General features: G+C 42.5%; 1 protein-coding gene across 1 annotated transcript in view; it reads left to right on the forward strand.

The window, feature by feature from the left end:
• LOC146180717 (uncharacterized) overlaps nucleotides 1-13686 on the forward strand; it is a 111928-nt gene that overhangs the window by 80873 nt on the left and 17369 nt on the right. The window contains exons 30-35 of the mRNA XM_084576112.1: nucleotides 616-775; nucleotides 2672-2844; nucleotides 5398-5729; nucleotides 9140-9311; nucleotides 12033-12333; nucleotides 13177-13441. Coding sequence (XP_084432238.1) covers nucleotides 616-775; nucleotides 2672-2844; nucleotides 5398-5729; nucleotides 9140-9311; nucleotides 12033-12333; nucleotides 13177-13441 — 1403 coding nt within the window. The remainder of the gene's footprint in view (nucleotides 1-615; nucleotides 776-2671; nucleotides 2845-5397; nucleotides 5730-9139; nucleotides 9312-12032; nucleotides 12334-13176; nucleotides 13442-13686) is intronic.

Raw genomic sequence — 13686 nt, forward strand, 5'->3', positions numbered from 1 at the left:
GTCAAGCTTATACGCAACAAAATAGACAACAATGCACAAGCTTTGAGTGCAGTTTCACCACAAACGAGCCTGCAGTTAAGGCAAATTCTTCAAAACAATTTTGATAAAGGTGAAGGTGGCAGATTGGACGAGTTGGTTGTTCATGATGCAGGCTGTCCGTGTTTTCGAGCACTACAATCTTCATCAATTTTGATGAAGTTGCGAGACTGCAAATTGTCTGCCGCACCTTTGCATTCAGAGAACAGTCACACTTAGCAACCATTCACTCCTGCAGTGTCCTAGCTGGACACATGTTGACACTTTGGACAGTGATAGAGTTACCCAATGACGGTAATATTATTACTACACAGTTCTAGTACACTCCCTACTGCCACAATGTGCTAGCAGCGTAATAATAAAATTCTTTTGTGCCCTTTTACTACTTTGCATGCTAACAAGTTTTCTTGGTCTCTCTATTCATAATGACAATTGCAGTGTTTTTATTTTAATGCCGACACATGTGTTCTATGCAGTTGTGGATTCAAAATAATATGGTAATTACCAATTTTGTTAGACCTTAAAGTGTCAGCACTGTTTTTTCTCTTATTTCTGCCCCTATTTGTACTTCATTTCCAGGTGCACAGCATGCTCAGAGAAGCATGGGCAACTTCCACAGACGTTCTGGGAACATTTCATTCCATGTATGACCCTCTCTTTCACACTGGCTCTGCATTGGCTGGAAGGGCAGCCACGGCTTTAGATTTGGCACACGCATCATTCAAACAGACGATTCCTGGTATGTACGTACTGGGCGTTCCATATATTTATCTGTCCGAGTCATGAAAAATTCTCTTGTGCTAACTACTGGACTATTTAAATACTGACCACGATGGAAGTTGTGATAGTCTCTGTGTTTCTATAAGCAAGTTAGGGTCTGAAGTTGCAAGCATTTTCCAGGACCGACAAAAAACTGCAGTCATATGCGGCAGAACTTCTTGTCACGATGAGCTGATCAACCAATTCGACAGGTTGCACCATCTGGTGCACTGCGAGACCCACCCCGCCCTATTCAGAATAGTAGTTGCCTTGCAATTCGCCAGATGGCGTAACTTGTCGAATGTGCTATTTTGCTTGTTTTGACAAAAAAGTTCTGTTGCAGCTGACTGCAGTTTTTCACCGATTCCTGAGAATAGAGGCAAGAATAAATATTAAATTATTTTTCAAAAATATGTAGACCATCACAAGTAACCTTGCAGTTTGCATTTGAGCCCAAATAATCAAGTAGTTTGTGCACACATTTTTTGCAACCTGAAGAGATAAAAACAAAGCACCTTGTATAATTTATTTATTTTTATCCACTTGCATTCTTTCTACTTGCCCTTTCTATTAACAAGTTTGTTCTAGTGTCAGTCATTAATATTTGAGCAAGCTATCGACAATCTTTTGCTACAGTTTCTCAGGCAGCGTAACTTTTTCAGCCTTGTAACAAGCCTGCAACTTTCAGGTGTCTGTATTTGAAGTACACATGGTCCTGAAAGTCTACCAGCATGCGAGCATACTTCAAAAACCTGTTTACAGCCTGGTGTTAGGTTAGTCCACTGAAAAGTGAACTCAGTGTAATAAAGGGGTTAAAATTATAGGAGTATAGACACCAAATTTTGCTGGCATTTTTCTTCTTGTTAATGATATGTAAGACATTCTTGTGTGTGGATCGCCACTCTGATCCTGCTTACGAATGCTAAATAATTTTTAACTTTTCTTTCACACATTTCAATTTCTGTTTCATCAGCCGAGAAATGGCTGTGACGTCACAATCAAGTCCAGGTCACGCACGGCATGAAAAAACAGTGATATAATCACAGACTCTTCACTTGTGATTCCTGCTCCTGAGGAAGGCTAGCTTTATGTTGTAGTGGATTAAAAAAACACAAGAAGATTATATCGCTGTAGTATTTTTTTCGCCCACCACATGACCTTGACTTGACTTTGACGTCACAGCCATCGCTAGTCTGTTGAAACCAAAACCGAATCTGGCGAAAAATATTATATATTATTCAGCGGTCATAGGTAGATTCACCACGGTAATATGTTACGCATCATTATAAAGGATAAAACACAAACCCAAATATTAGTTGTCTATACTCCTTTAGGTGTTCAAAAGCCACTGAGAACAGTAACTCTAGCCAGTTATCGTTCCCAGAAAAAATTGATTTCCTGCCTCTCTCTAGACGTGTTGTCATCTGTCCTGCAATAACGGTCACGCTTATTGGTGGGAAAATTTGGATTTAAATGTCTTCCTAGCAGACAAATCACACTCACGACATCCTTACCAAAAAGGATGGTTTCCCATTGTGAATGGATGGTGTTAGTATAGCACAGGGTGTGACATCTGGGCACAGTGGCGCATACATTTTTACTTTCAAAATCTGGTGTTGACAGCGATGTCTAAAATTAATTTTTTGGATTTCTGGCTTATAAAATCTCTATTTTCGGCGAAAGTGGTCTCTTTGTCATTGCAACACACTGCCCCATCAGTGCAGGCCAATAATTATTTCTCTTCAGTGTCCCTTTAAGGAGAATTGATGACTAGGACTTGGCCTTTACTTTGAGTGGTTGTTGTCAGTGACACCTGAAGAGGCAGAGCTTTACTGCACATCTGAAAACTCAGGCATCATTTGTCTCTCCTTTCCAGGCTGGGCCTTCTACTATTTCAGCCTTGACTGGGTCCTCAACTACACGGTGCATCACGTACCTGAGCTCTCGGCAAACCTAGCCAGAATTTACTTCTTGCGGCCAACTAGAGTACCAGCCGTCTCTGAGTTTTCAGCGGACATCCCACAACTGCCGTCGTATGATCACGTAAAAGTAAGCGGTCTTTTTATCATTGTCTTACTTGAAATAAGCTGACTTCCGCATAGGATAGTGTAGTGCAACAAACATCTGAAGGGTTGACTGGTATTAAGACTGTTGTGTTAAGCACATAAAATAGCGTGGAGAGAACTTTCTATTCAGTCATCATGCCTGTGTAACATGCAATTTGTGACAGCTGTTTGTGTGGACGAATGAGCTGTTCGTCACAATGCTGAGTTGCACTGTCTGTGCATAGAAGGTGCTGCTTCTATCTCACAACTGATGCCTGTCTGCCCACTACAAAGGGACTTGCCCATAGAGCATCATCACCATCATCATCATCATTTGTTTGTCCCTGTTGTGTAATCAATCAATCAATCAAAGTGATCTTTATTTGTATGAAACGAAATACATAAAAAATATTTGGACCGATAGCCGCGGGGCTAGTAGACGGTCCAGTACAGAATATACTTGATCAGGCAGCCGTAATGAGCACATACAAACACAAAAAAAGACAATGCAGAGCCAGGAAATTTCTGTTGCTGTGAAAGAAGTTCTGAATTCTTGTCTCTTTTCTGCCCATTCATGCTGTCATGTTTTGTGATGCTTTACTGACATGACTAACTTGCATTGTCCCTCAGTGGACGGAAGGACTAACAAGAAAGGAGGTGCATTGATTTGTCTTGCCTGCAACATGTGGTTAACATTTAGAAGAAAGTGTTCTAAGTGGTGTAGCAACATGGTTTTTTTGACTGCTCTTGTATGTGAATAAAATTTATGTGTTATTTGTCTAGGCACATTCTGCTCTGTTAAACTCAATATCAAAAGGCTGTTGGTTAGTTTAAGGGGGCACACACAGCTCGAACTACAATAAACCTTCAATTGTATGAATGTTATGCACTTTGCTTATATAAATGTAGGTGACTGCACTTCACAATGTAATTTATGCAAAAATGGTAGGGATAACGTAAAGAGATAGGAAACGTGCAGAGTGGGTCAGAGAAATAACTCAAGTCACTGACATCTAGTGGAAATCAAGAAGAAGAAATGGACATGGGCAGGACATGTAGTGCTAAGAGAGGATAACCGATGGTCGCTGAGGGTAACAAACTGGATTCCAAGGGAAGGAAAGCGTAGCAGGGGGCGGCAGAAAATTAGATGGGTGGAGGAGATTAAGAAGTTCGCAGGAGTCAAATGGATGCAGCTCGCACAGGACCTGGTCAATTGGAGGAATATGGGAGAGGCCTTCGCCCTGCAGTGGGTATAGTCAGGCTAAGGATGATGATGATGATGATGAAGGCTTCCTGCAAGGTATTGCAGTTAAAACTTTACTGAAGGCAGGGTGATGCCCTCAGTGAAGCTTTCACTGCAACACTTTTCTACTAGTTTCAGAACAGCTTGCTTCTGGACATTGAAAAACAAAAAGTCCAGCATAAAATGACAGGTTTCTTCAAGTGCGGCAACTGAAGTAAGTTCTGTGCCAAGTATGTTTCATTTGTAACGTTTTGGGTCACATATTGTATTAAACGTTTTAATTTTAGATTCCCATGAGAACCACACGAACGAGATTTCGCTGTATACTACATCGTATGCTGTTCCATATTCTAATAAATATTCGGCTTAGTAAACTTTCAGTTAGGTGAATTAGTGAAGTGTTTCTTTAGACCCCTTGAAATAACTGAAGTGAGAGCGTACTGCACATATGCAGGCAACGTCACGCCCTCTAGCCAAACCTTGACTGTTGCAAAGTCAACTCACTGGTCAAGCTTTGTCTATAAAGAGATCAACCGTTGTGCCAGACATCATGATCAGACAAATTGTTTCCGATTGTGCAAGCATAACACATTATTTTGTAAATGTTGAAGCTTTTAGTCTTTGACACAGCACTTCCTTCTCTGCCAGCATAAGTTGGAAAGCATTCCATTTGTCATACCTGCTTTTAACCTGTGCATGGTTGTTTATACTATATTCCTTATTTTTGTAATGCTGCTTTGATGAAAACAGGAACGGAATTGGCAGGCATTGACATTTTTCGTTTTCTTGTCCCTTCTCTTTGTTCATAAAGGAGATAGAAGCTGAGCAGAACTTTTCTGTAAAATTTGTAATGCTTATCTCACTCCCTGGAGTCTGGAAACAAAGTGCAAACACCTTTGACCATTATCAGGCACCGTTGTCACTCTCGTTAACTGTTGCTTTCAGAAAATGGTCTACCTTTGTTACACTTTTATGCCTATTTTAATCTTCGTTGATGCGGCGCGCTGTTACTTTGTCTCTGCAGGAAACTTCCTCTAATAAAATGTTTTTGATTTAATTTCATTTGATTCCTAACTAAACATGCTGTACTGCGATTCTGCAGTGCAGCCACAGAGCCTGCAGTTTATTGAAACTTTCAGCTTCCTGTGGTTTCCTGAAATCTTGTCAAATCAGGGATTATGGTAACTGTATGTACAAAAGTTGCAGTCCTACTTTTCTTCATCCACGGTCTGTGTACTTGGCATATTCTCTCACAGAATGCGAAGTGAATTGAAAGTGATTGCATGTTTCTTTTTTTTTTTTTTCGCCTGTCAGGATCGGATTGGAGAACTGTTGAAGATCCAGCCAGCCAAGTCCTGGGCACTGCCTCGACTTGAGAGAGGTCAAAAGGTGGCAGCCATATTTGGCACTGGCCACGTGGTGACCTTTGATGGCGTCTTCCTCGAGTTCCCCAGCTACCCAGCTTCGTACTGCACATACCTGTTGGCGCACGACATCGGCGGTCGGCAATTCACGCTGTCGACTAGCGCTGAAGACCTGCTCATCGACTTTCCGGAGGTCTCTGTCACGATTTTGGGTCAAGAGGGCAGAGTGCTCATCAATGGGAGCGATGCTGTCGTCCACCTTCCACTTGTGCTGGCAACAGGGTGAGCTCAAAAAAATTAGTTCTGGTTTAACTCTGGTTAAACCTAGTTGAATTGCGATAGCAATGGCAGAAGCTTCTTTTGTCTGCTACATTACTCTCCTATAACGCCCTGTCAGTGTAAGGTGCTACATCATTGGGGGCACTTAAGCTCATCCTGTAAGAGTATGACGCGAGAGCGTAAGCTACCAGCCCACGTATAAATGAGAAGGGTTTAATGCTGCTGAACAGAATGTGGAGCAAAAGCATTAGCTGCTGGTGACCGAGCGTTCTTCTTCTCCTTCCTCTTCTTCTTCATCTTCGTCTTCTTCGTGGCTGTTCAAGGTCAAACATGGCCTTTCCAGGGATGACGCGACAGGCTGAAACCTGGCTTGAACCTAGTGGTAGAGCAAAATCTGTAAGTGTTCCAGCAATAGCCCCTGTTATACCGCCTTTTCAATCTGTAGTTTTTTCATCATTTTTCTTATAATTGGTTCACAGGAAAGGAAAGGTGCAGTATCTGTCACACTTGTTCTGTGGACACCTTAACCCTTCCCCCCCCTCATATATAGGAAGGGAGCAAGGTGGGAGTGAAAGCAGAAAGAGAGAAAGGGGTGCTATAGGGGAGTGCACCGGAGTAATTTGGATCTCTGTTTCGCCTCCATCACTGGATGGGGGTGAAGCAGTGGCTGCTCCTTGCTCTAGACGGCTGGGACTGGTAGGTCAGGAGGTAGCGGAGGTGGCTCAGCTACAGAGCCAGTTACAGAGCCCCTGCATTTTATTTTCTTTCTTCCTTCAGTGGCAACAACAACATGTAAGACCGTGTGGAAGATCTGGGAGCTTTTAACATGCACTGATATCATAGAACACAGGGCTGCCTCTCTGTTTAATAATAACAGTTGGTTCACAAGAAAGGAAAGGCACCGTGTCTGTCTGTCAGCCTTGTTCTGTGGACACATGAACCACATCATAAGGGAAGGGAGGAAGGTGGGAGTGGTGGTGGTAGTGGTTATTTATTGTATATACAAAAGGAAAGAAAAGATGTTTGTCAACCCTGGTATCTGCTATCTGATATCTGAAGCACCTGAACTGGGGCGGCGGAAATAAAGGGATAGCGAGGAAAAGGAAAGGAAATCAAAGAGGTGAGCGATAGGGAGAAAGAAAGGGGTAGGTAAAAATAAAAGAAATATATACACTATGGTACAGTATACAGTAGTTTGCTTGAGGCCCACCCGCAAATGCCTTAGGTCACTGAGCTTTTGGCACATCGGGCGGGCCTCCGCAATAGCTTTCAGGAAGGTGGGAGTGAAAGCTGAAAAAGCAAAAGGGCTGCTGTTCAGACATTGCACAGCACTCGATCAAAATGCAGTCACCAGCAGAGGGGATCAAACCTATGTACTCCTGCACAGTAGTTTGGCATCTTAACCACTGCGCCACTGGGGTAGGGCCTCTTTGTTTAAGTTAAAGCACAGTATACTTTTCGGTGGACAGCAGGGAATCGTAGACATCCACACTTAGTTAAGTCAAGGTCACTTGAATGTCAAAATTTAATGTCACGCAAAGAGTTGCTCTACCAAGTGTAATGAAGCTTTTGTTTCAATTGTAAATTGGTTTATGAGAAAGGGAAGGCACAGTATCTGTCAAGGCCACTTGAAGGTCAAACTGAGGCTTGCATGACAACTGCTTTACCTATTCGCTTCAAAAAGCAAGCGCTTGCTGCTGTTTTGTTTATTTCTATGTTAGGAGGCCTGTTTTCCACAGGTTCTGAGGAAGGAAATTTATCAAAATTGAAACAGACTTTGTTAATTAGAGTACCTATACTCTTTCCTTTCTTCCTGTCGCTCACTTCTTCGATTTCCTCTTTCTGTTCCTCATTATCCCATTCTTTCCGCCGTCCCATTTCAGGTGCTTCTGGTGACTTGATAGCAGATACCGGAGCTATCTTTTCTCTTTCTTTTTAATTATTTTACAATAAGATAACCACTACAACAACAATAACTTCAAGGCTGTAGAGGCTGCTTGTGCACAGGGCTGGGCAATATACTTCAAAAAAGTATCTTTGATACTGATACTCGATACCTTGAAAAATTGTATTTCCGATACCGGTACAAGATACCGAACCGAAATCGATTTCCGATGCAGATACTCGACTATATCTTCGATACATTTCTGAAATTCCAATATGATAAAGGCGGTAATATTATCGAAGCTGGAAAATTTTACCATGTTTTTTAGAACTTTCAGTGGTACCAATATCGCAGTTCTTGTTTCTTTGAAAGGTGGAAGAGCAGCTAGGGATGAAGTGCGCGTGATCCGTACTCCCTGTTTGTCTTCTTTGGTGTTTCTTTGTAGATTTTATTCTTTGTTTCTGCGTGTCTGTTAATGGCTTAGCGGCTTCATGGTACGCACTAGGTGCTCACAATTAAACAACCTCATGTTCATGTACACCTACTTGCCATTGGCTCCTTCAGTTTTAAAAAAAGAGAATATGGATAGATAGAGGGTGTCTGTTAACGGTTTAGCGGCTTCATGGTACGCACTAGGTGCTCACAATTAAACAACCTCATGTTCATGTACACCTACTTGCCATTGGCTCCTTCAGTTTTAAAAAAAAGAGAATATGGATAGATAGAGGCTAAGAAGATGGAGCGTATGAAGGAAACTTCGAGTAGGAGGGAAATGAGGATGCACTGCAAGCAAAGATGCCTCCCGGCTTGTACTAGCGCCTGAGCGAGCGCCGTCGGCCAAATGTCTGACACACAGTGGCGTCAATATTTTGCAGAGTATCGAGTATCGTTAAAATACACGATACACGAAAAATGTATTTTCGATACCGATATTTCGGTACTTTAATTTTCAGTGCTCGATACCTGATACCAATATTCAAGATGTATTTAAAGATAGTATCGAAGATACATGTATCTTCGATACTGCCCATGACTGCTTATGCAGTTTTTCGTAAAGCAAAAGTTACCAACTCGACCAACTCGCTCCACTTCTGCTGTAAATACAATGTGCTCGATTTCTGCCCTCTGATTGGATCCACTAAAAGTGACAAGATGCACTACCATGCTCAGGACACTGGCACTGCAACGGTGCTTCCCCAGGTGCTTGGATGATGTAGTGCATTAATAGTGCATTTTAATTTTAGCTTGCTTCATCAAAACCTCAATTTAAATTTCATGAGTGCTATGAATTATTTTTCTTTTTGTCTATTCCAAAAGCCTTAGGCCCCATGATTATGTGCAAGTAAATTGTAATATTTATTGTCTAAGTCAAGACATTTTAAGTCATAGGTACCAGACTTCGCCCAAACAATGACAATGCATAAATCTAGTTTGTGCTGCATTCTTTGTTTGCTACGGGTGTTTCATTTTGTTTAGCTCAGCTTGTCAAGCAGCTTGCCTTGTCATAATCTCTGACACTTCTGTGCAGACGAGTGGAAGTCTATCGTGAGGGTCACCTTGTGAGGGTGCGTGGACACGGCCTTACCATTTATTGTGACGTCGTCAAGTTCTTCTGCACGTTTGTGTTGGACCAATCACACCATGGCAACCTGCTGGGTGCACTGGGCAATGCCGATGGTAACACGGACAATGAATATGACGTAAGTACCTGGCTTCTTGGTGAAACAATATGCTGTCTCTAATGCATGTGATGAAACATTACAAGCATCAAGTGATTTACTAGATTTTGTGCTACCGTGCTGCATATTATTTCTTCGGGAGTGTAAGATGCACTGTCCAGTCAAAGTGAAATGGAAATAAATGGAACCAACCAGCATCTAGTAACAAAAAATAGTAGCGTAGGTTTACTGGATTGGACGCACTTTGGTCTTGCTAAGTTGTTAGCAGCTCACTTTGCCTTTCTTTTTTCGTTCCGGCCATTCTTTATTTGCTTATCTAGCTAGATGATGGCATTTCACTTCTTTCATGAATGGCAATTAATGTTGGCAACAGTTCTTAATCATGAACAAGGCTCATGCGCAGGAGTCAAAATGTCAGTGCTTTCATTTTCTATGTCAGTGTTCCACCCCGCCTTGAAGTTCGTAATTTCACAAGAATACATGCGTAAATTTAATGAGGTACAAAGACCACTTTTTGTGGTCATGAGCATAAGTAAACGGAACATGCTATTCTGTTCAAATTGCAGTCATCCCTTCCCTATTTGATGCAATTAGAACATAATTTATTTTTTGATGAGAAAGTGCGCTAGTGCCTCTACTAGGTGCAGGCTTTAATTAGGCAATGCCTGATAAAAGTTAGAAGCAATAGAATGGTTCATTTCCTTCTGTTCCAACCTGTACACATTGCCGCAAGATGTCCTATATGGTTTAATTTGAAACATAGAACAATATGTCACCATGTATTTACGTACAGAGAGGCAGTATATATGTGAATCCAAATAAGTACACCAATAATGCATTTTAAAACATACTGTGCTTAAGAAAAAGTACAGGGATCATCTAGCAGAGTAAGAAATAGCTTCGTCACTGTACAGCATAACTGAATCCTTTGCCTCTAGAGTCCTTGCCAATCACAAAAGCTGGAACAGAGGTCAACATCCGAGTAGTTAAGAATAGTTGCACCACTCCATGGAACTGGCAGAGATATAGCCGGATACAACTCAAGTCTGCAGTAACTGACACACACAATTCCTCAGTGACAGAAACTACTCTGTTATTAGAGCTTTTCTGATTATCCAAATAAAAAGTTAAACGCTAGAGCAAATTAAAAGTGCAAGAATTTTGACGCCTCTTGCTCGTTTGGTATTGTGAAATAATAAAGACTGATTTCTGTTTACTCTTCAATGGAATAATGCACACGTTACGTACCACTGCCCATAGTTAGCAACTGCTTTCCTTTTTTTAAGTTGCGTCTAACATTGTCAATAAGCTTGAAGGAGATAAAGTGCAACAAAGATGGTGCACAGAAAGAGAACGAATGATGGGACATGGGCTTTGTGTCCTACTAGCTGTGCACCAACGTTGCCAACAGTGTGTTTCACTAATGTTAGGCTCACACTGTAGTTCCAGGCGCCATGGCCCGAGTGATATAAAAGAATTCTTTAGTGCATTTTGTAATCTATTAGTGCATTTTTGTTTCAACTATCCGAGGCAGGTTTTCATATCAGTTAATAACTGCTGTAATCCTCTTGGCCTCCAGTACTAGCATATTATTAATTCAGTTCTTCTTGTTGCCTTGTCTTTGATCTCAAAATAACTGGTGCTGTAAGGCATACATCACGAAAGGAAAATGTATATTAAATTGTACTGTCCCCACGTTAGGGCATTAGCAACGCTTTTTGGTTAGTGTAATGAAGCTACTTATTTTACGCAAAAATTACAGTGAATTCAATTTTTTATAACCATGTATGGCTAGAATTGCTTTTCCCATTACTCAAATGCCTAAGTTCATAAGTGTCAGTGATACAATTAAGCAATGGGTTATCATGACAGGAAGTATGAGACAAGTCAAGAATTTGAATTAAATCTGATTTTGCATCAGTGTCTAGCTGACTGCTACCTGTAGATTTGAAGTATTTAATGGTTATGAAAATGAAATTCGAAGCTTATCCCTTAACGCCCAAGAGCACTTTAATCACACAAATGCCAGAAAGGCAGGATATACTTCTACCCTCACTAAGGCTGAAGTCACTCCATTGCCATAGTGTAAAGAATAGCTTATCATTGTTATTTCTTCTTTGGTTAAACCTGTATCTATAGCAAGTTTCCTTTGTCAAAAGTTTATAGCCTTAGGGGTCTGCTTCTGAGCCACGTTGTGCGGCTTGTAATGCATTTTAGTGTTCCGAATCTTATGATGGTAAGAAGCTTTTTTGCCGTACCCTCTCCGATGAGAAGGACATCCACTAATGCTAAATTAGCGCCAGAAGAAATATCCTGAGCTGTACACTTTTGACAAAGGCTGTATACAGCCTTTGTCATACAGCGTGGCGTGACATGGTCTAAGGGTCACGAAGAGTCAGACACGACTGAACGACTGAACTGAACTGTACATACGGCAGACATGCATGGGTTCTATATGTCATGCATTATGTAACACAAGAATTTCGGGGCAAACAATGAAATGAGGATGGAGAAAAGAGCACTCACAAAAAGGAGAAGGGCCTAGACCCAACATCACAATCATCTGCCCCTTTTTCTTTGTTCTCATCTGTTTTGTTAATGCTGAAGTTTGCTGTAAAATTTTAGGAATGCCTGCGTTAGTCTGCAGCAAAATATTAATTTACTGAAATTTATGTTGGAGCTTTATCAGATTGACCAAATTCGACACTAATGGTACTGCAACGCACTGTGTTTTCCACACAGCTCCCCAGTGGAGAGGTTGCCAAGGACGCGGCTCAATTGGCTGCCGGCTACGAGATCAGTGGGTACGCCGAGTGCCGGGCACTCCTCAACCCCGTCAAGAGCGGTGGCGAGAGTGCCGAGGAGTGCCACCAGCGGGTTCCGCAGACGCTTAAGCACTGTCTGATGGAGACCAAGATGGAGGCGCAGTTCCAGCAGGCCTGCTCGTGGGACATCAGCCATCGGGCAAGCGCCTGCACCAGCATAAACGCCATGGCGGCCTTCTGCAACCACCGCGGCTACTGGGTGGAGAACTTGCACTGTGGTAAGCACCACCACAATAGTAATATCCAAGCTTGGGATGGTCAGTTTTGGGCCTGGAGGTTAGCGGGGCAAAAAGCGAGGACAGTGACAATTGGTGGCCTTCAACAACACTTATCTCAAAAGGCTGCATCATGGCTTGGTTTGATATTTTCTGTTTCTTTGCCTGCACATCTGTGACAGTCCAATTTGTGGTTATGATTTTATGGTCATAATCCCTCACCGATGATGGGGACTGCAGGTGCTTTTCAGTTGTAAAAAAAGTGTGGTCTGGATCTGTCAGGAGAGTGGAGAGAATTTTCCCACAGACGTGTCCTATATCTTTCTTACGAACTCAAACACTCATAGTTGAACTCAAAGTTGCAGTGATGCTATGCAGGGAATTTCTTTTGAAAGGGCGCTTTTAGCAGTGACAGTTAACGAGCACATCTGTTTAGACATGCTGGTTACCAGAGTGTGCGAACTTGAACTTGAACCCACATGTGAACGTGACAGCACAAACCACCCTTGCAGCCTCAGGTATTCAAAACTAGGTTTGCCCTCCGAAGGAATACAGCAGAGTTTCCAAGGGCTTTTCAAACTGCTGCACCGCTAAGAAAGCCAAATGGGAGGCTGGGTGACTATTTATCCCTGTCTAGCCACCCTCTTTCCCTCTTCTTTTTTCTCTCTGCCTTTCTACTTGTCAGCCAAGGACGCCAATGGCGGCACAAGACCTACAAAGCTTACACACAAGAGCTTACACACTTAGGTCCCTTTGTTTGCAAACGGTTGCTGCTGCTCTGCAGCATGTGATGTTTGTGTAACCTAGGAGCTGAAACCTCACTGTTTGATCTGTTCAAAACTGCAGACCACTGCCTGAACTCGCCAGAAACGCAAGGCCAGAAGAGCTTCCGGGTCAAGTCGTCGCCCCTCCTGGAGGTGGTTGTGCTTCTTGCCGAAAGCTCGTTCGAACCTCGGGTTGCGACCTCTGTGCTGGCCGGCACTCAGAGGCTGGTGGATGCTGTGGACACGGTGTTCAAGACACGGGGCCATGACACCAAGTATGCCTTTGTGCTGAATGGAGGCGGCAGTGACCCCCGCTACAAGAACCCACACCTGCGCACCTCAACCAAGTGAGTGTGGGAATCAGCACTCATTATAGGCACGGAGTAGAACTGCGACATGATGCTTTACATGTAGTGTAACTGAGTAAAGCATATTACACTGAGTATGGTGCTTTTAGCATATTTCCTGCTTTGCATTTCCTGCAACGAAAATATGCAGTGCGCACCTGCCAAGAAAGGTATGCATGAACAGCTGCTGTTACAAATGTACAGCTGTGCAGTGCATGTGTCCTCACTTGAAAAAGTTGGGAATA

Source organism: Amblyomma maculatum, chromosome 8 (genome assembly GCF_055883805.1).
Source record: "Amblyomma maculatum isolate TAMU_Amacu chromosome 8, ASM5588380v1, whole genome shotgun sequence".
Lineage (NCBI taxonomy): Eukaryota > Metazoa > Arthropoda > Arachnida > Ixodida > Ixodidae > Amblyomma > Amblyomma maculatum.